This window comes from Ochotona princeps, chromosome 10 (genome assembly GCF_030435755.1).
Source record: "Ochotona princeps isolate mOchPri1 chromosome 10, mOchPri1.hap1, whole genome shotgun sequence".
In the NCBI taxonomy this organism is placed as follows: Eukaryota; Metazoa; Chordata; class Mammalia; order Lagomorpha; family Ochotonidae; genus Ochotona; species Ochotona princeps.
In genome coordinates, this window is record NC_080841.1 from 59,819,586 (window position 1) to 59,844,111 (window position 24,526).

Genomic DNA, 24,526 nt, shown 5'->3' on the forward strand with positions numbered 1-24,526 from the left:
TTTATGGACCACAAGCAACACCATTAAAAGGACATACTGTTTGGTGGTGGTGGCATTGTTCAGATATTTAGCCTATTGCAACGTGGTCACACTGACTGTAGGTTTCAGCTCTACAGAGGGAGGCATGCCTCGCCTTTGGAGGATTATGTTCCAGTTTGGAAAGAAGACACAGGGCAGAGGTAGGAGTCATATGGAGACTGGGTTCCTTGGTATGACTGTGGCTGAGCTGGAGGCCCAGGAAGGCAGCATCTCCTGGATGGAGTAGTCAGCCATATAGATGAATCTGGCTGTGCCAGGTGTCTGGCTGGGGTCAAGAGGACATTGCCAGGCCTGCTGGGATCTGCATGTCACTGCCCAGTGTTCTTATGGTGTGACCCTGACCTGGATTGATTCCATTTTTACCACTCGTTTACCCTCATTTCCTGTCTCATAGGTTCCCTCGCTCAGTGACCCCAGACAAGGATGTAATTCCTTGTAATTATGGACTCTAGTCTTTCTTTTTTTTTTCTCTTTGTGTCTTCAGATCCTGTCTTTAGTCTTGGCTTTGGAGATTTGCATCATTTTTCACAAGTTGGTCCTTTTCTTACTAATCTGAGGTTGGACTCTCCCAGATGGCAGGAAAATAGAACTAATTCATGTCGGGTCATGTCCTGAGGTCTGGCCTCCTGGTTGCTGTCTCTTCCCAGCCTCCTTTGAACAGCTGCATCAGAATCCTCTGGGGTTTGCCCACTCTAGTCCTCTGAGCTGCCTCTCTCTTCATTAAGGTCTCCAGACAGTGCCCTTGAACTTGAACCAATAGTGCCTTCTGGGGTATCCTCACATCTCCAAGACCCAGGTCCTTTGCTTTCTGAGAGGAAACTTTATTACAAACAATACCTTCTTTTCAATCTGAGGAAGTGTTGCCTGAAGCTTTATTTTATGCCTAAACATGTTACATACTATTAGAAGGAATCACATTCTGTTTTTCTTCTGGCATGGAAATGCTACATAGGAAAATTAAAGATTCTTCTGAGATAGTAGAGTCTACAAGAAATGCTAGAAACCAGGAAGGGTTGTAGACAATATATACACATAGAAGTAGTTTGTTGTGACTAACCCTTTATGTGTCTTGGTATAACAAGCAATGCCCATGGGCAATGTGTTGAAAATTTGACTAGTTTTGGTAAACCTTAATGTCTACTATTATGGCCAGAAAAGCCTAAAGAATTGGCTGAAACAGAGGGAGTTTGAAGCTTAAGGTGAGTTCAGAAGCTGTGAGGATGAAAATATATAGCTCCTTGTTAACAAGCAGACGTGCAAGAAATTAAAAATACAGCCCCAAAAGCTGAGTGTTACCTTTAAACTGTGTTAAATTCATATTCATATCCTAACTATCTGTCTGAAGTAGCCTGAGTTGATATAGGGAGGGTATAAATAGATCCTCTTCCACTGAGTGCTTCTGCAAATCCTATTTTGATAAAGTCTTAAATCTGTTGAGATCAGGTCATAAAATTCCCCGTGCAGTTTCAGCAATAGGTGAAAACAGTGCTCAACATTTTTTTCTTTTAATTTTGTATGCAGACTGTGTCAGCTCCATTCATAAATCTTTTGCCCTAACCACTTGGGGAAAAATATGGGCAACATGTGTTGTTAGCAATGTTTCTAGTGTAAATAAAAAAGTTAGTTGCTAAATTTTAATTTAGTTTTTAATAATTTTTTGATTTATGCTGACTATTTTGGGCATAGAAGTGCTTAGAGATTTAGTGAGAACTATGTTGTAATAACTGCAAACATCAGATAGGAGTTGTTTGTAGTTTAGAAAGTTACCAGATAATAAGTTCTTCATCAATAGTTTTTGCTGCTGGGGTGATATGTGAATTTGTGTGTACCATGGGTGGCTGAGTATTTTGCTTATGTGATTAATACCATTAAATTACTTACAGAATGTCAGTAAAATACATACAAATGTTCCCTGAAGAAGAGTGCTATTAAGGTTATTCTTCATATCTGATAGCAGGGATCCCAAGTTACTACTTAATTTCAGAAAATTCATTTAGCAGGTGACCCTTTATGGTGGGCACAGTGTAAACTTCGATGGTTCCTGAATGTGCTGACTTGGGCTGGAAGACTGGGAAGAGAAATTTCAAGAAGGAACTGCCCTGAAGACCATTTTAGTCCTTAAACTCTTATGTGCTTTGCTGTTGATACAGAAATCTATCCTTTGAAGATGACCTCTGAATGGAAATGTGCTCTGGAAAAATCCCTTATTGATGCGGCAAAGTTTCCCCTTCCAATGGAAGTGTTTAAGGTAAGATATGAGCTCTTCTCATTTGATCTACTGTATTCAAAGTACAACCCACTCACAAAGTCTTTTCTTTTTTTTTTTTTAAGATTTATTTATTTTATTACAAAGTCAGATATACACAGAGGAGGAGAGACAGAGAGGAAGATCTTCCGTCCGATGATTTACTCCCCAAGTGAGCCGCAACGGCCAGTGCGCTTCGATCCGAAGCCGGGAACCTGGAACCTCTTCCGGGTCTCCCACATGGGTGCAGGGTCCCAGTGCATTGGGCCTGCTTTCCCAGGCCACAAGCAGGGAGCTGGATGGGAAGTGGAGCTGCCGGAATTAGAACCGGCACCCATATGGGATCCCGGGGCGTTCAAGGTGAGGACTTTTAGCCACTAGGCCACGCCGCCCCGCCCAGAAAGTCTTAAACATCACATTTTTTCGCACTGCTGAATAAAGTTACTTTTTGGCAACTTTCCCCTTGGAATGTTAGACACCTGATCTGTGTTGTGCTGTGGTTTGTTTTCCACAGTCTCACATAGCAAGGTGCTGATGAAGTTTTTAGGGTCCTAGTTTTTCCTCCATAGTCAGTTGCTGTGGGGAGCTACATGTTCACCTTCCCCCTTCCTGCCAAGGAAGCAAAACAGAGCAAGTATCATTTTGTGTTTTGTTTGGTAAAAATGACAGCCCATGATGCTTCATGTGATCACTCAGCATTCTTGCTGGCTCAGGATGCTTGTGCTGGGCGTCTGCTGAGTATCAGGGCTTTTAACCAAAATGTGCGGCTTCTTGAAACCTATCTCGACTGAGACGGATTGCTGCCTCTTAGCACTTTCAGACCTCTGCCTCTTCGAGGTTGGTTCTATAGAGTAGGATTGGAAGAAACTGTGTGGGGTCTCCCTGCTGCTGAACAGATACTTCGTGAGCCCTGATTCCCCCTTACCTCCCTGACCTCCATGTTCAGGCACACTTGATGTCCTCTGCAGTAGGTTCTAGGCTGGTTCTTGGCTTTTCTGATGAGCGCTTTCATTTGGCTCTACTGAATGTGTAGTTAACTTCCTGTTCATTAGTCTCCTTTTTTTTTTAAGCTTCCATACCACTGTTGCTGCTAAGTAAATTTGTGTCCTTAAAATCTTTTGACTACCGTTTTGTTTCTAGGTAGAACCAAAATTAATTTGTCTGACAACCTGGCACTGTTATTTTAAAATTTCTTCTTGTTTTGGATTCTAAGGTAAAATAAACCTTGTATATCTCTCTGTGAGATGCGCAGGCTGGTGCAGGTCAGCTCTGCTTCTGCCTGTGGTCTGGTCTTGTGCAGCATCCATCCTTGGGATGCCAGATGGTAGCCACACTGGCCTTTTTACTTGCAATGCCTTGTGTATCCAGAATTCTTATTCATCCTTCAAATTCAGACATCAATATGCATCAGTACTCTAAAGGAATCTTTTCTGGAGCCCTGGCCACTGTCCCCAGCCCAGTTGAGCATGCGGCCCCAGAGGTGCCTCACAGTGCTCCTAATGGGTTCCAGTAGGTTCCATCACAGTTGCGCATGGTCCTTTGGTGATTCTTTGCATGACAGTCGTCTTCTTTGCCTTAATGTTGAAGCTCAAGATAAGGACCACATCTTTCTTATTCATATTGGAAGTGTGATTCCTTGCCTATAGTAGCACTCCATAAATATTTGTTAAATAAATGGACTAATTGTTGAACATAATAAATATTTTAACTCATGGATTTAACAATTATAGATTAAATGGATATGCAAGTTTATTATTTACAACTCTGAATACTCACACTTAAAAGGTTAATACATAAACATTAATCACCCTATTATACTTCTAATTAAAACTTAACAAATCCATTAAACATTTGTGAAGCAGTTATTCTTTCACCTGATCCTAGAATTTAATGCTTTGTTTATATTTTCCAAAATGCAGTCACCTTCTGTCCTAACTTTAATTTCTTCCTGTGAGAAAGACAGCTATTTTGATAGAGTGCCCAAACATTATAACTGTATTTAATATTTGTTCATAAGTGCTGTTTTAAGAGCAGATGTTGACTGTTACCTTGGGGCCCAACACAGGACAGGGTGGATAGCGTGGCACTTCATAAATACTACTTGGCTGTATTGACTTGCATATATTTTTAAAGCAGGTGAGGTAATTCTGTAAAGGTTTTCTCTTGTTGCAGTTCTATGGGAGAGGAATGGGCAGATTGTTAGCCATATTTTGTATGGAGTATATGTTTATATACTTAATTATGAGAGTGTGAGAATAAGCAGTTTATTCGTTTGCTAGGCTGTTGAAGTAAGTCACTATGGACTGAGCTGGGTGGCTTGAAACAACAGAAGTGCGTTCTCCCATATTTCTGCGGCCTGGTATTTGAAACCAGGATGTGGATATGTACGACCACTCTCTTTCTGGGGACCTCTGTGACATAAAAAGTTCCTTCCTTCATTCCTTCCTCCCTGCCACCCTCCTTCCCTCCCTCTATTCGTTCTTTTCTTTCTCTGAAAGGTATAGTGACAAAGAGAAGGGAAGACAGAGGGAGAGGATCTTCCATCCATGGGTTTGGGGTCGTTCTCCAGAAGGCTACAATGAGCAGGACTGGACCAGGCCACAGCCAAGAACCAGGAATTCCATCTTGGTCTCTCATGTGGATGCAAGGGTATCATACATCTTGATCAAGTGCTTGGGTCATCTTTGCTGCTTCCCAGGCACGTTAGCAAGGTATTGGATTGGAGTGGAGTAGCCATAACTTGAGCTGATACCCATATAGGATGTTGGTGTTGCAGGTGGTGGCTTAACTTGCTATACCACAATGCCTTTTTTACTGTTCAGTGGCTGCCATTTGTCATTCCCTGGCTTGTGGCAGTATTGCTTCAGTCTTCGCCTGAATTTTTCTTCTCTGTGTATTTATCCAAACTTATCTCTTCTTAGAGGACGTTGGCCATTTGATTAGGACACATCCTGGCTGAGCATGCCCTCATCTTGACTCCACTGCATCCACAAAGACCCTACTTCCAAATGAAGTGACCTTTACGAGTTCAGGTAGATAGGAATTCGTACAGGACACTTTTCAACCCAGTGCTACCATGTTGCATGTGTGTTTGATAATCTATTGAGTCAATACTAGTGTTTTACTGAGAGTTTCTCCACTTCAGAGAAATGACATGGGCATAGGGAAGGAGAATCAAAATATCTTAGCAGGTGCTTGATTTATTTAAAAAAAATGAGAAAATTTCTCTAAATTTGAGTTCAAGCAAGTGATATTGCCTTGCAGAGTTCAAAGAAAGAGCTGTCTCTCTTACACACACACGAACACAGTGGTTTTTCCCACTTAGCACTGTTTATCACTGTTTCACAGCAGCAGACTTATTTCTAGTTTCTTTCATTATGGAATATATGCCCTAATTCAGCGGTGAACCACCCCGAGATGGATTTTATTATAGGAAATTGCCACATTGTTTGCTGTTACTAGACAGAAGTCAAAGTGAACATTTAGTGGCCAGAGATGAGCATATTTCCAAGCAATTCTTTTTGTTACTTTTTGCACTTTTGAGAAAAAGTGCTTTGGTGGAATGAGTTTCATTATGTTGTGGTTTCTCATTTTGGGGGATGTGTCTACCACCTGTGTTGTTGTTGGTGTGTGTCCATGTCTATGCATACAGTTGGATCAAGCTCGTGTTTGGTTTTCCTGAATTGAATTCCAACAGAAGAACTACAAAAATAAGTCTTGCCTGTTATTCTGTTATTTGCTCTTCACTTGAGTAGCATTTCAATATTGTAGTTCACTGGAAATCTGATTTAATTTGGAAAATAAATATAATATTCAATGTATATACATTGTTGAAAGATAAGTAATTGATGAAATGATTAAAAGGTGAGGGAAAAACTGTTAGAGGTATGTGTCTGACCTGATAGTCAAGACACCAGTTCAGACACTTCTGTCCTACATTTGAGTACCTACAATTGACTCCCAGCTCCATTCCTGATTCCACTTTCCTTCCCTCTGGAAGCAGCAATGTTGACATCAAGTAGCTGAGTCTCTGCCACCCACTTGGGAAGCTTGTATTGAGTGTGTGGCTCTTGCCTTTGGCCTTGGCCCAGTCCTGGCAATGGTGACTATTTGAGGGGTGAAACAGTGGGTAAGCTCTGTCTGTCTATGTCTCAAGGAGCAGAGGGAAATTTGAAATTTCATTTGATTGAAAAGTAATGAAAATTTCTTTCCTGAAAATCAGTTTCATTATTTAGAGTTACAATGATTCATTCCTCAAACTCTATATGTGTTAACATTAACTTGTCAGAAATAATCCTGATGTGCAGGTGATTGTACTGTACACCTTTGGGTTTTAGGTTAGGGAGGTCTGCCTGCATCACAAATCTGGGTAATTGTCAGCTTTCAGTAGAAAAACAAATCTGATTTGTAAGAATCAGTTTAGAAAGATAGCTTAACAAATAGATAAAAGCTTATTCAGTACTGTAGTATTTATCTGTTTTTGCAACCTCCGCATTGCTGTCACCATTAACTTCAACTGTCAACCAAAGAAAAATGTCCCAATTTCAGTAAAAGCTTTTCATTTTATCATCACAGAGAAGCATTAGACTAGGTATGCCTGAGTTTGTTTCTGCCATAGAACGGCAAAATTATCACAGTATTGATTCAGTGTTTTGGGGCCAGTGAACCCTTTCTTACCCCACACTGACAAGGTCAATGTCTGCCTAGATGCGATTAAATGATATTTGGGGATGTTAGATATTTCCAAAAAAGGAAGTTAGAAAATGACTGTTGGTTCTTAGCATAATGCTGCATGTGGCCAACATTTATGCAGCTCCTGTAATTAGTGTTACTTTTCATTCTCTTCAGGTCTTGTAAATTTTGCTTTACATCTGTGATCCCACTGGTTTGCACATGTTGAAATTAGAGAAGCTTCACTCACAAGTCATATATCCATCAAAAAGCTGTACAAAGAAGAAACAGCAGTTCCCAATTTTCCAGTTTGTGGAAATGAAGTGTCTTTTCCTTAGAGGAATGTGAAACTACAGCCTGGGGAGCGCAAGTGCTCTCCTGCTAACTTTATTCATGACCACACTTTAGAGTAGTAAGGGGAAACACATTTAAAATGGTGTTAACATATGTGATCCATTTTATCCAATAAAGAAGGGAAATTTGCCAAAAGCTTTTATTTTCATTGAGAAGATGTTAAACATCTCAGGGTATTTGACATTCTGAATAAACTCTTTAGAGATTTGCAGTAGAGTGAAGGAATTTACAGTTAAAGACAATCAAGCTCAGTGCTTGTCTCCTCCTTACATTTCTGTGTTAGGGTCCCTCCTCCACCCCAGGTTTGGTCACGCAGAGGACTTTGCAGTTGCTGTCTTAATGCATGTGTGCAGTTTCTTCTAGTGAAGGGATGCGGTATAGTCAGAAAAGGCGGGTTTTAACAGGGCAGCACCTCTGAGGCTTGTTGCTTAGAGTTGCCCTGTGCCCAGCACCTGACCAGATGCCAGAATTCTAGAAGGAAACTAGGTACCTAGTAGACACCTGATCATTGATATGAGCAGTTCAGGAATGATGAGGCACTGCTATATTCCAAAAACATACTGAGTCTGTCTTGTCTGCTTGGAAAGTAAGTCCAGGTTCCTACATGATTCCTTTCCTTTCTACAGGTTGCTGCTTAAAATCAGAATTACTGCACTCTAGGGCCATCTTCCCATCACATGCTGTACCTACCACTTTGCTTTGCTTTACTGTTTATTACTAATAGATCTGCCTCTTAGTAGAATATGAGCTCTAGAGAACACTGTTTATCTGTATGACTGTTTTTCCCTCAGTGCCTTCAGCAATATCTGGAACAAGTGAAGTTCTTTCCAGTAACTTTTCATGAGTGGATTAGTGAATAAATAAGTCCCGAAAGTTAACTTAGAAGATTAGATGCTCAGAAATGGTCTTTAGTAGTATAAATGAGCCTCCCAGTTGTAGTTCTTAAAATAATGGCTATGATTGTGTAAGAGAAGAGGAGTGATTTCCCTGGTATGGTGGGTAATTTTATGGTCAATTAATAATACTTCGAGGAAGTTTCCATCTAAAAGTAGGAAGACATTCATGTTGTCAAGGATATTACAGATTCATTGAAATTAAGAGAACAACTCAATTTTAAACACAAGAAAGCATCATGTTCTACAAATTCTCGTTGCTCAACATTTGCTTCTTGCTGAAAGTGAGCACAGATTAGGCGGAGTCTTGACTCACCTGTATCATGTGGGAGCTGGGAATTTTTCCTTTTAAAATCTCGTTACCACTTTTGATCTTATAGTAACCTGCTGCGATGCTGTTATATGTCGTTTTCTTATTAAACAAATGGATCGATGGAAAGGCAATGAACTTGAAGAATAAGCTCAAGAGAACCGTTTGGAGCTATGACGGAGCTGGCACTCAGATGGCTGGTTTCTACTTTGTTGTATGTTTCTTCTATATTGCAATGCTGCTCCAAGATAGCACATTTCTTAGCTATGCATTATATCTGAACAGATGTGATGTGACTGGGTGAAAACCACATATTTCTTCTAGATTATTTTCTGTGATTTGAAGCTGAGAAAAAGTGTGATTTTTGAGGTGATGTGTACACTCACTACTGTAACTACTGTTCTTTCCATTATTGCGTTCCTAATCAATCCCTAGTCAATATCTGTGGCTATGGTGGAGTTTAAAATGAGTCAAGACCGTGTAACCAAGGCTTGACTGAATTTAACTCACAGTTGATTAGATGTATGCTTGATCATGTGTCATTTAGAGACAATGCATTCAATGTGACGGCATATACAGCCTAGCGCTCCTGCAAGACTATAACAGCACCGAAAATTCCCCATACTGAAGTGACTTTGTAGCCATCATAAGATCATAGTACAATGCTTTACTTTTGTTCCTTGTGAAACCGGTATAGCCAAACTTGCATGGCTAGTATCTAGAAGGATCGCATTATAATTAACTATAATACCAAATGCTTCATCATGATGGCAAACAACTGTTACATATCCTGCATTTATTGTACTGAATTCTTACCATGATTTTAGACTGTACTCCTAATTATAAACAGAAAATCGGTGGTAAGTATTGGCCTAGCACTTAAGGAGCCACGTGGAACACTTGCATCCATACTGAAGTGCCTGAGTTTGAGTCCTAGCTATGCTCCTGCTTCCCACTCCTACTAATGTGCATTCTGGGAGACAGAGGTGATGACTCAAGTAGATGAATTTCTGCTACTCGAGTGGGACACCTGGATTGAATTCCTTATTCCTTGTGGCTTTGACCTGACCCAGCCTCTACTGTTAGGGTCATTTGGAGGGTGAACTAGCAGATGGGAGGTTTCTTTCTCTGTCTCACAAATAAATGAAATATGTATTGTAAACGAGGATGTCACAATATAGCAGCAACACTTCCATACACCTCATGTTTACCATAGTTTTGATTGCATGGAGAGGCCACATCATGTAACCAACCTACTTATAAGATCCATATTTGTTTATGTGTACTGTGTCACATGTGTATAGTGATAAAATTGTGTAACAACATTAGTGAGAAAAGAGGTTTGGTTTTATGTTTATATCATTGACATAGGTATCTGCTACATAGATCCACGTGTGTGTGTGTGTCTGTGTGTGTGTGTGTGTGCGCGCGCGCACAGAATTTATGAGTTAAACACTTTTGGAATCTGTAAAAAAAGGGCTGGGGTGGTGGCAAGTCAGTAAGTTTGTTCTAGTTTTTCCTGTTTTTAAGCTGCACCTGCAATGCTCTTTTTTGTATCTTGCTTTTCCTGTTTGTTAGTGCCTTATGCACCAAGGGAAGGGACAATAGAGACAAGGCTGATGAAAATATATACTGTATAATGCCATTAGTTATTCTTTATACAAATAAAGGAGAAATAAAGACATTCGGTACATGTGTTTTGTTTCCTCCAAGAGTGTTCATTCTGCTCATAACACATGAGAACTCTGCATCTTGCAATGTCTCCCACTTTGAATTGTGTACCTGTGTGTGTGGTGGTAGGTTTAACTGTTAGGAGGAAATGTCTTCTGTATTTTAAGATCTCAGAGTGAGGTAAGAGATAGAGAGAAGATGGAGTGTGGTAAACAGAGAAAATGTTTAATTTGTCCTTCCATCTAGTACAACCAAAGGGGTAAGAAAGGCAAGCTGCTCCCTTCTGATTGTGAGGCTACAGTTTCTGTGGTGATTGATTTCCTTTTCTCGTCTTCAGCAGCTAAGTACAGACATAATGAAGCGCTTGTAGCACAGTCTGACTTTTCAGGTGAGATATTTAATCTTCTAGCATTTTCTTGAAGATGTTGTTGTAGAGACAGAACTTACTATTTTTGTTCAGGTCATTTAGCAGTAAATGTTAGTTAGCTCCTTTTCATCAAGTTACAAACAAATGATTCTTTTAAAGAATGTTTTATCAGATGGATTATTGACTGCCCCATTGTGATCCCTCTTGTGTAATTTGAACTTGTGGGTTTTCTTTTTAATTTTATTTATTTGGGAGGAAGGGAGTGGAGGGTAAGAGGGTTGAGAAAGAGTACTATTTGCTGATTAACTCCCCGAATACTCACAGAAACCAGAGCATCGAGACTGGGGGACAGAACCTAATGCAGGTCTCCCATTTGGATGGCAGGGATCCAGTCACTGGAGGTTTGAATCAGTAATTGACTATTGAACCCAGGCACTCTATAGTGGGACACAGTCATCTTAACCAGCACGTTCAATTCCAGCTCCTGCTTGTGAGTTTCCTCAGTGGTCTGTATGGACCATCCTCCTGCTGAGGCTTGCAAGCATAACTTCTAAAGTGCCTGTGTCATGTGATCTCCTGGTGATGGACTCGTGTTTGCAGACTTGAAGAGGATTGCTTTGGGAAGGCAAAGGGAAGTTCCTTTTACTTAATGCCTGCTCCTTCTGCTTACAGAAGTGATAGGTACAGCTTCCTTGTGGCCACTGTTTACGTGTCATGGATCCTTGAACTGCACCTCATAAACTACATTGGCTAGAAAGGACTGTAGAGGCCATCTAGTTTTTATGAGTATTGGAGAAAATCTTGTAAGAGATGTAATAAAGAGGGCAGCTTTGGTCAACCAGTAAATGTTAACTGTAAAAAAGAATCCAGACATTTATAAAGAGCTTGCTGCAACAATTGCTTGATTGTAAGGGTGAATGCTACTGCCTGCAGTCTGCTATACAGTGACTTGTTTTAATTCTGAACATTAGGAATCTAGCAATATTATCAACTTCCAGTTATATGCTCTGGGAATTATCACTCGCAAGTGGCTTCTATTTACCACTGCTAGTACTGGCTTCTTCCAGTTACTACAGGTGCAGAGAAAGAAGATAATATTAGCTTGAAATCAATGTCAATGGTAAATGAGGTGTCGGGTGTGAGGGAGTAAATTTCTTGTTTTTCAAACCTAGAAACATTTCGAAGTGCCTGCTGTACCCTATTTTAATTATTTTAGATCTTGAATTCTCTTGATCAATAAGAATCATTGAGGATAGATTATAATTCTCTCGTCTATGTAGGATTCTCTTCTGAGTTTTAATACTAAATATTATTACTCAGACAATTATAACGTCATATGGAATGATTTCACCCACCCCCTCCCACCCCCTTCCAAATACAGAAAAATCGATTGCAGGTTAGGCCATCCTTCAAAGTCTGCAATGCCTTTTATGAACAGATGGTTTGCAAGTGGCAAAGTCGTAGGTGGGAAAATCATGGTTGAAGTGATATCTGAGTCATTTGCAAGATTATCTAGATTGCAACAGGTTTAAATCTTTTCCCTACCATCCCAGTTTTCCTTAAAGTAACTACATAACATCCTTGTGTGCTCATGTAACTCCAGTATGCAAAGGTTAATATCTATTGAGCCTTTCATCCCTTGGGACAGCATCAGAAAGCAGAGAAAGAAGCTAAAGAAAGAAAAATGAGAGCATGAAGAATTCCCGTGCATACCACCATCCGTTCTCTAGTGGGAAGTGGGGGAACAGGGCTAATGATTGCTTGTAATTATTGGGCACCAACAGAGTGGCAGACATTGTGCTAGGTATTCTTCATATGCCATTGCATTACATGGATGGTAACCTGATTCAGTACATGTTTTAGTCTGCCTAATAAGCCTAAGAAAACTCAAATTAATCAATTTCTTATTGTGACAAAGTGCAAGTGTCAAGTAGGGACTTCCAGGTCTTGCTGAGATAGTCTCAAGCTGAGTCAAGATCAAAAGGGGTGTTTTGCGTGATTGACAAAATAGAAGACTCAAGGATGAACCAGAGCTGGTGATAAACACTCAGAGAAATCCAGTGATGGGTGCAAGCTCACTGATATGGGGAGGGCAGAAATTACACTTCAGGTATCTTAACAAGACTTGCCATTTCTCTTTTGTGTGGGATGCAGGGAAATTTGCCCCTCAGGGCACATGTGGCAATTTCTAAACACACTTTGCTACCACTGGAAGGTGCTGTTGGCGTCTAATGGGAAACAGCCGGTCATGTGGCTCAATATTCTACAATGCACAAGACAGCTTCTTTGCTCCGAAGCAAAATCCCTATATGTCAGTGGTGCTGGGGTTGAAAACTGTTCTAAGGAATGAACACTTCCTCATCTGAAAGCAGATTGGTTGATTAGAGCCAAGGGCAGCTGTGATTGGACATGGGCTCTGGAGACTGGAACTGTCTGCTGCAGGCATGGTTACAGTGGGTGCTTTCCAGTGTGGAGTGTTTGCCACTCTGGGCTGAACATCATAGGGACTTTTTTCTTTAATGAAAGATTTATTTTATTTTTATTGGAAAGGCAGATATATAGAGAGGAAGAGAGATAGAGAGGAAGATCTTCTGTCTGATGATTCACTCCCCAAGTGACCGCAACAGCTGGAGCTGAGCCAATCTGAAGCCTGGAGCCAGGAGTTCTTCCAGGTCTCTCACACGGGTGCAGGGTCCCAAGGCTTTGGGCCATCCTTGACTGCCTTCCCAGGACACAAGCAGGGAACTGCATGGGAAGCGGGGCCGCCAGGATTAGAACCGGCACCCATATTGGATCCCGGGTGTGCAAGGTGAGGACTTTAACCACTATGCTATCGTGCCAGGCCCATAGGGATTTTGGAGTTCCCTGGGTTCAGTAGCTAGAGCATCAGTGCCTACTGAGGACCAAACCCAAGGTCAGTCTGCTTTGTGGAGAAGATTTGCCCTGTGCCAGCTCATCTTCCTTTCTCTGGAGGGTGATATCTGTAAGCTTAGGGATACTTCAGGGACCTTCAGGGACCTGTGTCATGTTTCCATAACAGTTGACTCATTCATTTAGGAGCAGAGAGATGCCCCTTAGTCATTGTGTCTGCCCCATTCTGCTCATGGTTGTGAAGCTGGGAAGAAAGGTGATCAACAGAGCTGTTGCCAGAGCCTTCTGCAAGCCTGCAGACTGCCCACAGCATTACCATGTAAACAGGAGAAGCCATTTTACATGTAGGAAGAGTGAACTGAACAAGGAGAAAGAGGAGCGTGCATTGCTGTTTATACTGCTAAGTTATCTCTGGGTTTCTCATGGAGGTACTATAAGGAAAGTTGAACTTTTTGCCACTTGCTTAACATTTTTATGTTGCTAAGTGTTGGACAGTGAAATAAATTTTCATTGCCGTTGAATTCTCACAACCTAGTGCCAGTTTTCAGACTTTCTGTAAAATAGACCTGGTATCACCTTCTGTAACATATCGTGCAGTGACTAATAATATGGTCCTACTTTTTCCCCACTAGTATTTTTTTTTAACTTGATTGAATGCACCAGTAGCAGATCAAATTACTATTTGCAGCTATTAGTAAAGCATGGAAGTATATATTAGTGATTCATCTTATAGATTTTTTTCCACTACTTTTTTGTGTTAGAAATATTTCACTGGATATATTTAGATGATGTGGTAAAATTGAAGTGTAATTATACTATTGATTTAATAAACAGTGGCATCCAGTGTCTGTTTTTAGATGCAGCCCATACTACCAGAATAATTTCCTAATGAGTTTATGAGCAGTGGGTCATTGGTTCGACGGAAAGATGAACCATTTGATACATGACATGGGGCTGTTTTCTTTAGCATGGCAGATCATGCTGATATGAATACAGAAATTAAAGTGCATTTTCTTTTATATCAATTCAAATACAATACTAATTAAAACCCCTCATTGACTTCACTGAAGCCTAGTCTTAGAAATTATGCAAATTAATTTGAACCTTGACAAGCAGCTTATGAATGCTCTGAGCTCCCTGTAGGCCAAAGAAACTGGCATATTGGAACTGAGAAAATTAAACTGTCCAGTTGTATTGTGTAAGTGTAAGACACAACAAGGGTTTTTTTTTTACCTTGGTAAAGTTGTGGTGGGAGGAATTGGATATCTGGTTTCCCTATTTTATTTCTTATCAACATAAGGAAAAAAGAAGAGTCCGAGTTAACAGATTGAAGTTCAGATTGCTGCTGCGCTGCACAAGTTCCTATTCCTTTCCACTGTGGGACTCAGATTAAGCGATGATTTTTAAAATTGGTTTTCTTACCCAAAAACCCTCTCCAAGAACATTGCAATTTTGTTGTATTAATTAGTTTGAACTTATTCTTCCTTATTGGGCTTAGGGCAGAGTCACTGTTGTTGGTAGAGTGTGAGAGCTGCTTGAGTTCTGGGCGAAGTGTAGCTGATGAGAACTGAACAGAGATATGAAGTTGGTGTGCATAGAGTCTCGTTTCCAATGTTAGTTGATTGAAAATAAGATTCCCTGAAGGGATTGTTACTGTAGCCTCTGAAGACAGACCTTCAATAAAATGAATAGCATTTAACATTTGATCAATATAAAACTACTTTAAGGCAAAAATAAAAATGGATAGAGACAAATGTGCTTGGGAATGACAGTGCTGACATTTATTAAAGAGAATATTTTCTGTAAACGGTTTACCTGGCCCTCTACTCCATTTCATTAAGCTGCATTTCCTGCATGTGGTAACAGTGTTTGCAAGTACACTGAAGGTATACACTAATCTGGCCTGATATCAGGAATGAGCTGATTCTTGACCCAATACTTGTGATCTAGTTTGGCAAAGACCAGGATATCTTCTGAATCATAGCAATTTCCCCTTTTTCTGTCAGTAGATAACAAGTTGTAGATCATCTTCAGCAGTCATGAACTCCCTCTTCTGAACATTGAGTATAAGCAGAGTGTTTGTATAAGCAACTGCATATACCATAACTGCTTTAACAGCCCAAAGTAGATGGTCTTAATGAAAACATGTAATTCTTGATGAGGTTATTCAAACTATTCCTCATATACTATTCCACAATATTATAAATTATAATATATTAAATTTATATAATATAAATATTATATAATTTATATAATATAATATTATATATTATAATATATTAAAATTCACAGAACCTAACAAATGTGTCCATTGGCACATTTGGAATTTGTGGGTATTGAAGTCTTGCATTGTCTTAAAAACTTGACATTTCTTAGTAGTGTCAGATACCTTCTTTTGTCCTTGGATCATACTCAGATGCCTCCAATCAGCATTTAAGGCCCAACCTTCTTCACTAGGTTTACTGTGCCCCCTTTCCAGAATCTTCTGTTTATCACTCTGAGTTATATACTTAATATTTAAAGTAAAATCTACTCCTATCAGGTGTCTGACTGCCATGATCAAACTGATAGTTTTTCCTATATTAGAAGTAAGAGAATTCATTCAGAAACTTATTTTGGGCCATAGCTGCTTCTTGTCTTTCCATTCTTTCCCTTGAGAAATGTAGATATTTGCATATATTCCATGCAGCTCCTGGAATCCTACTGTACGGTATCTCTGTAGTTTCTAATGAAGGTTTCTTGAATGAATCAGGGAACACAAAATTGGAATAGATGTCAAGGAGTGTCTGGTTTTGTTTTCTTCTTCAGTTTAATGGAATAAATGTTTATGGAGGTCTTTCTTGGATGAACCATTTAATCTAAGCAAGTGAATTTGGCATTTGCTAGAAAGTGACGCACAGACAACATGGCTATTTTCCATGTGTCTCAGAGTCTTCCAAGATCTGAGTCTCCAGTTGCAATCTCCTTTGGAAAAAATTGTCCTGCTTTTATAGTAAAAAGTTCTTGACATCATTGCTCATGAATAACATAAACATTAAAGTAGTGGTCTTAGTGAAACCCTTAATCATTAAACATTTTTGCTCTTATATCTGAAATCCCTACCAGGTTCATTTACCCTGGAAACAGATGGAGATATCTACATGGTTAGAGAAAGATGTTTTTTAAAGTGAGAATTAAAAAGTAATCTGGAGAAAGTAGAAATTAGCACTGGATGATAAATGCCTTTTACAATTTCAAGATTCATTTCTAAAATTTTAAGTTCAAATTAAATAGGATGGGATACAGTTATACAGATATAGCATATCTGTGCTTGTTTGAATGCTACCACCTCTCCAAATGCCTGACTTGTTTTTTTTGTTGTTGTTTTTTTGTTTTTGGTATATTAAATGCGTAGTCTTGGGGGTTTTGCATAGCTTGAAACAAAGTCAGATCTGTTTCTACAAGTGAGAAGTCTTTCTGTCAACTGCTTCCCTTCCCCCATCTCCCCTCCCTCCCAGATATTTCTGAGGATGCTCTATGAATCTTTTCCACAGCAAGCTGTTCCCTGACTCTGAACACCATCAGTGTCCTATGGTTCAGTTTAATTTTGACACAAATCACACCCTGGGTATCACAGACCCCAACAGTTAAGTATGAAGTGCCAAAAGACTGCCTCTATTTTCTAAACCAAAGAAAAATCTTGGGCATGTTTACCTCATGTCCTTTCCTAAATGTTTATTTGTGTACTTGAGAATCAAGATGACAGAGAAAGGGATAGAGACAGAAAGAGATCACCCATCTGCTGGTTTATTCCCCAAATATCTATAACAGCTAGGGTTAGACCAGGACAAATTCACAAGCCAGGAACTCCATGTGAGTCTCCCAAATCGGTGCCCTGGTCCCAAGCATTTGAACTATCCCCTACTACTTTCCCAGGCACAATAAAAGAACACCGGATGGAGTGGAGCTGGCAGTACTTGGAACGGCTACTCCAATATGGGTTGCCAGTGTCCCAAGTGGCAGCTTAAACGTGTGCATCACAACACCAGCCCTCACTTTCCACTGTTTTTCCAATGTTTTTTGCTATTATAATTTTAAAAATTATGATATAATTCCATAGCTTTGGGGATTTTCCTTTCTCCCTTCTCATGGTTATAAATCAGGCTTTTCATCACTTTTGCTTTGAGCTTTGCAATTGGCTCACAGAACTGAAGGAAAACAGTTTACTTATAGTTACTGCTTTATTCTAAAGGATTTTACAAAGATGCAGATGAGCAGCCGAATGTAAGAGGTATACACGATAAAGCCCAGAAAGTTTTAGACATTGGAATTTCTGTTCCCATGGAGTTGGGGTACACCACCCTCCAGAGCATGTTGACCAACTGGGAAATTCTCTTCCATGGTTAAAGTGGCTTGACTATACAGGCATAATTAATTGAATCATTGGGTATTGATATTTAAGTTAAACTCCAGCTTCTCTTCCCTCTCCATATTCTGGGAGCTGGGGGAGAACTCACCATTGTAATTGTCACATCTTGGCTCATCGTTTGTCATCTGCCCTCATCCTGAAGTTATCTAGGTGTTTCCCAGGAATGACCTCATTAGAATAAAAGATGCTTCTATCATCCGGAGAATTACAAGTGGTTTAGGAACCATGTGCCAGGAACCATGAACAAGGACCAAACAAAGATTTATAGCACAATGAAAACTTGGTGCAGGTTGAATATCCCTTATCTAACATGCTTGGGAATAGGCTGGGGAATAATTGCATCGACACTACAAGGTGACCATCTCTAACCTCAAACACTTTGAAGTCAGAACTACTTTAAAATCTGCAAGTCACTGAATGTCCTGTTGGCTTCTTGGCAACTCTGACTCACAAAGCAACAGATGAAGGACAGCTTGTAGTATAGTATAGGATGTGGATTTGACTCAGTAGTCAAAGTCAAGTAAAAGGTCTGCAGCTGTGTGTCAAGCCTGTTTAGACAGCTGTCTGTGCTCAGAAATGGATGAACAGAGCAAAGGCTTGTGCAGCAGATTGGGCACATAAACTACAAGGGAGGTGATGAAGATGGGAGGTAGACCAGAGGCTCAGATTATTTTCAGGTCACTCCTCCAGCACACACACAGAGGTAAATTATGAGGGACACACATTTCTCTGAGAGTTGTAGCAGTGGAGGCAGCCAAGGAGAAGTGGCCCATGGCCCATTTCCTTTGGTCATTGAGCCAGATCTCAAAACTCTTTGGCCTTTCATTCATGGGTAGTGAGAGGGAATGCTGTAGCATGGAAGGAAAGTAGAGAAAAAAATTCTGGGTAATGCTTCCATTCATCCGGGTCATTGATGATGATTACAAATATGTCATTGGTGCCCGAACCATTTCTGTATTACCAAATACTTTAATAATGAGGGCTTAGACTTGCTGAATACATTTAGGGTATTTATAATGTCATAATTTAAAAGTAATTCCCATTTTCAGATGGTAGAGGATTTTGTGCTTTAAAAGGAGGAAAATATTTACCTCCAAAATCCACAAATGTGACTTTCTTCCCACTGAGAGATACAAGGGGCTTTGGTTGCTGACAAAAACATCAATTAATATAAATGTCAATTAGCATTTCTGGTTTAGTTTTTCTCTCATCACATTTGTGGATTATAGCACTGGCATGATGGTTGGTATGTGTTAATATGCCTTAGCTTTCTGTACTATTGCATTTTATTTTTTTTTTCCTGATTCACCTCCCCCAGCCAAATTTAAAAGTAAATGCTCTATTTACAGCATAAACAATGGAAATCATCACCTACACCTAAGAGTTTGCCTATGCTTTTCCTTAGGCATGTAATTTTTTATAAAGTGTTGATGGTAAGTTCTTACAGAATTTATGCAAGACGTGGTATGAACAAAGAAAGTCATCACTTACACCTCAAGATATTTCCTTGTGTTTTTCTTTATGCCTATAATTTTTATAAAGTGTTGATGGTAAGTTCTTATGGAATTTATACAGGCTGCAACATGAACCATCAAAGTCATCTATTGCACCCAAGAATATTTCCTTGTGCGTATAATTTTTATAAAGTGTTGATTGTAAGTTCTTCAGGAATTTATGAAGATTGAGAATGGTCCTGTCCCTTTGATACTTTCCTTCCTAGGATGTGGCGTTATTTGCTCCACTCAAACTCAGCATGTATTGTACAACACCACGGATGCGAACATTGGAAGAGTACTTGTGGCTTGGAGGCATGGTGTGACAGCAGTGGTGTGACAGAGTTTTCTCGAGAGTTCCTTGTTTTGAGTCTTGTATTGGACACTGATGTGACCAGCTCTGGGATTAAGGGTTGTGTGAGCAGGCACAGCTCTGTGTTACGGTCAGAGTTGGATACAGAATATCATCATGGAAATTATTCAAACGCCTCAGATTTGCAAGATTTGCAGAGAAAACAAAGTACTTGGTCTCTGGATGTGTGTGTAATTTTTTTCTGCATACTTGATACTCAATTGATGTCTTTGGAAAGACTAAAGTTGATTTGCAGCTATCACTTCTTAAGGAATAGACTGCAAATCTGTTTATTTATCCACTACTGTTGATACAGACTGGGAGTTATGGGGTCACCTCCATTTGAGCAAGATCAGTTCTAGGATCCTGAGTCCAGCCAAACTCTTCTACTGTTAAGCTAACGTGCTTAATGACATTTCTTTTCCTGAGGAGGCAGGGAAGCCCTGCTCTCTCACCCGAGGTTTCTAGGTTATCCTCCTGCCAGGTGTGAATTCAGAATGGGGCGTTTCTCTAGATGCAGAAAGAGTTGGGTTCTGATAGCCTCCAGAGATGTTCTGGATTCTTATGTGCACACTTTCTTAAATCATGGGTTTACTGCCTTGGCTGGTAAGCCATAGACTCTCAGACACTGAGGGCTGAGGGGAGACGGTCACCCAGAGGGTACACACGAGAGCCCTGTGTTGTAATTCCAGCAGCAAGAGGCCACTGTTTCTAAAGATAGCCCTGCTGTTTGGAAAATAACTGACCAGCTCCCTTTCTCCACTGTGTCTCTCTTGATAGCATCTCGGAAGATCAAAGCAATATAATTGGAATCTTTTTGCGTAGTGCAAATGTAAGCATGGCCACAAAGGCTGGTTGCTGCTTCCTTGGAAAAGCAATTTAGCCTGCAGAAAATAATTACATCTGCAGCATTTTGCAATGATTAGAAATTTAAAGTGGGGAGGGTTAACAATTTCCATCCGTTGCTGAAGAAAATACTCAAGGATGGTTACCAAGTTAATTCACAGCAACATCACCTTTCTTATTATTCTCTTTCTCCTTTTAGGATCATGCAGATCTGAGAAGCCATTTCTTCACAGTTGGAATGAAGCTAGAAACTGTGAATATAAGTGAGCCCTTTCATATCTGTCCTGCATCAGTGACCAAGGTGGGTTTTCCCTCGACTGTGCATTTCCTATGACCCTCAGAGTGAGGGTAGATGAAATATATTCGTGCAAGGACTCATAGCCAATGCAAAATAAGCCATAGGAACATGACTCTCTCCAGTACTGTTTTGAGTTCTGTTTTTAATCCTGGATAGCTTTAAGGGTGAGTCTAAGTAGATGCCACCTCTTTTAATGGAGAGGGTGAATTTTCCTTATCTTGTGGTAGCTATCTACTACAATGCTGTAATCATTGTAAGAATGACTTACTCCTCCTGCACAGGTTGTAGTGATTAGCATCTCTTTTTGAAAATTCCTGAAAATAGTGAGAATCATATTCTGTTTTCTTTGAATTATCATTTCCATATTCATTTTCTCATCTACTTTTGAGGAGTAAGGAGAAACTCATGTACCTTAGCTTGCCAGTCTGAATAAAATTACCTATTCAAGTATAGACGTTTTCTGGATGATCCAAAAATGTTTTATAGGGTTATAATATCCTTTCCCCATAAAAGAAGTCTCAGTGAACTCACTTATGGTAAAAATCAAAATTGCTTGTTTCTATCTTAAATATCTTATAAATGGTGGGAGAAGCCTGAAAATCTAGTATTATGAGCCTACATATATTTTGGTTATTGACCTTTTGTGAATTTTAGTGGGAGAATTTAATTAAAGATTTTAAAGTCAATTCCATTTTACTTTGTTTTCCTGATGGAAACTGTTCATGCAGTGTCTAATGTTTTAATGTTCTTGTCATTTAAAATTTCATGAGTGGATAAAATTTGAGATATGAAGTAGTGATGTCTTACAGGGTATGAAAAATGGTTACAGAAACATGCTTTTGTCTTCTTTTCAATGTACATTTTCCTTTTTACAAAGCATAAGATATATAAATTATTGTTTCATATATACTTTTCTCTTACTGACTGTGTGGTATAATGATGCTATTGGAAATGTATACGTCTATCTCATAGAACCTGGGTAAGTACCTCCCCAAGTTTACAACTCATTTTCGTGTAATGAAACATCAGATGATTCTTATTGTGGCAGATATTTATGACTGAAAATATTTCTCCAAACCCTGAAAATTATTTTAGAGTAGTGTGTTTGAGAATGAGATAGCAAACTGTGCTGTCATTATATATCACAATGAAGATCATGTCTTTCTCCCTTGGAGGTTTTTCTTTATGGTACAACTATTCAAGACATAAATAAACACAATGAAAGGAAGCAGGTAAGAATGTAGACAAGCATATTGTGAATCTAGTGTTAAATGAGAAAACTTAAGTTGTACAGCATGATTATATCTTTGTTATTCCAAAATGGAATGAGATACAGACAGATGACAGCAATGATGATGACACCATCCATGCATTTAATACGTATTGTGTTATTTTAATGATTGACTGAGGAATTAGACGTTTGGGGTTCTATTTCTGTGTCTGCCAACTCTAAGCCATGCTGTCTTGGATTAACCAACTGCTTTGGGATTCCTGTCTCAGAGCTGGGGGTTCTGTATCATTTAGGAACAGGAGCCCTGTTGGATTTAATGAGCTTCTTTTTTTTTTTTTAAGGTTTATTTATTTTATTACAAAGTCAGATATACAGAGAGGAGGAGAGACAGAGAGGAAGATCTTCCGTCCAGTGATTCACTCCCCAAGTGACCGCAACGGCTGGTGCTGTGCCGATCCAAAGCCGGGAACCTGGAACCTCTTCCGGGTCTCCCACGCGGGTGCAGTGTCCCAAAGTTTGGGCTGTCCTCGACTGCTTTCCCAGGCCACAAGCAGGGAGCTGGATGGGAAGTGGAGCTGCCAGGATTAGAACCAGCGCCCATATGGGATCCTGGCACGTTCAAGGCGAGGACTTTAGCTGCTAGGCCACGCCGCTGGGTCCAAGATTTAATGAGCTTCTTAAAGTTTTCTTCTCAAGTGTATCCAAATTAATGTATATTTTAATGAGTTTTAGAGATTCCACTCATCTCATATTCCCAAGGTCCTAAGGGGCTTAGAGAGGATGCCACCTGCCAGTATTACATTCTTTTTGTGTACTTATCTGTATGTCTCTGTTTGTGCGTCTATGTGTCTGACAGAATAGGTCACAATAATGTAGCAAATATCTCTGAAGCACTCAGACATGATTCTTGACCCTGAGAACACAGAGAAAGTCCTTGCTGAATATTAGAGCATGCATTTTTACTGAGGGGACATGACCATTTTGCATGTGACATTGTAAGTGCTAAGCAGACAAACACAACAACAAGGGTAATCGAACAGTAGGTTGGAGGAAGGAAGAGCTTTTTTATACAGCTGTGAAGGATGGCCTCCTTGGAAAGGCCATATTTGACCCTTTGGTTTCTAAAGTTAACTTTCAAAGGCAAAAGCTCCCAGACTGGAATCAACATAGAGAATAGAAGTACCTTTCTACTCCTTCGCTTAGAACAAAGGTGCTTCGTTGTGAGTGAAGGAACTAGGGATCATAGTTTTGTAGGTTATATGGTTTCCTAAGGAAGACTGGTTTAAGTCTGAAGAACTGGGAAAGCTGTCTTTTTTTTCCAGGTTTGTTTAACCTAGTAGATTTCTAAAGTCCATCATTCTCTTCAGTGTTGTGTTCCATTTGATTTTGCTACTTTTTTCCCACTTAAATTGAGTCTTTTTTTTTCCTGCTCTTATTTCTTCATTGATTTTTTTTTCTTAAGTCCATTTGATATTTATCCAGTTCCTATATAAAGTCTTTTTCTGAGTATTTGGGAAGACTTTGATGTATACAAAAGAAGCCACTGTCCTTGAAGTACTTACTATTTGTTGTGGAAGGCATCTGTGTTATCAGTTCATGGGAAAACATGAGGATTTTGGTAGAGGTTTGAGTCTGGTCCTTTGAGAACATGGAGTAAGGTGCTTTATTCCAGCTAGGCTGGCAGTATTAAAATTTAGAACACATTTTGAAAAATGCAGTCTTTTGATAAAGTGGCAGTGGAATTGGATGTTGTCTGTCAAACACTGAGTAACGGTATGCTTAGTATGAATGATTTCTTCTTGGGTAGAATGCAGTGTCTGATGGATATGCTGTAGGTAGAGGTGGGGCATCTTCCAAGCTAGATCTTGGAGGATCTGAAATGATCTGATCTGAGGAGTTTGATGCTTGCAGTGGATACCAGTAAATGATTTTGACCAGTCACTGCACATCTTGGCTTTTGTCTAGGCTGGGGTTTGTCTGTCTATCTTTGTCAGTTGGATGTCCTTGAAGCTGTGGTTATTGATTTACTTCTCTACATCTTTGGTTTTTAAAAAATTCTTTCTCCTAATTATTCATTTACCTTTTCCAGTAAATTGATCACAGTGATAAACATTCTGCAACCATGTTGTGTGCCGGTTGTGTCAGATCATTTTAATGAAATGTACTAATTGTCTGTAGAAGCCATGCTAATATTTCATACTAGTAGAATTAATGCTTAGCTCTGTTTTTTTTTCTTTTAGGTTTTTAACAATCATTTTTTTCAAGTAACTATTGATGATCTAAGACCAGAACCTAGTAAGCTCTCAATGTTGTGCCATGCGGATTCTTTGGGGATTTTGCCAGTACAATGGTGCCTTAAAAATGGAGTCAACCTCACTCCTCCCAAAGGTTTGTACTGTGAAAGTTGGTTGGACTTAGATGAATCAGGAGATGTTTTAAATATATTTTTTCAGATTTTTAAAAATGGGTTCAGTATT

At 39.6% G+C, this 24,526-nt stretch overlaps 1 protein-coding gene across 6 annotated transcripts in view; it reads left to right on the forward strand.

Annotated features, from left to right (window-relative positions):
- SFMBT2 (Scm like with four mbt domains 2) overlaps positions 1-24,526 on the forward strand; it is a 218,236-nt gene that overhangs the window by 114,884 nt on the left and 78,826 nt on the right. For all 6 annotated transcript variants that reach the window (XM_058669504.1, XM_058669503.1, XM_058669502.1 and 3 more), the window contains 3 exons: positions 2,190-2,287; positions 20,720-20,821; positions 24,290-24,437. In XM_058669504.1, coding sequence (XP_058525487.1) covers positions 2,190-2,287; positions 20,720-20,821; positions 24,290-24,437 — 348 coding nt within the window. The remainder of the gene's footprint in view (positions 1-2,189; positions 2,288-20,719; positions 20,822-24,289; positions 24,438-24,526) is intronic.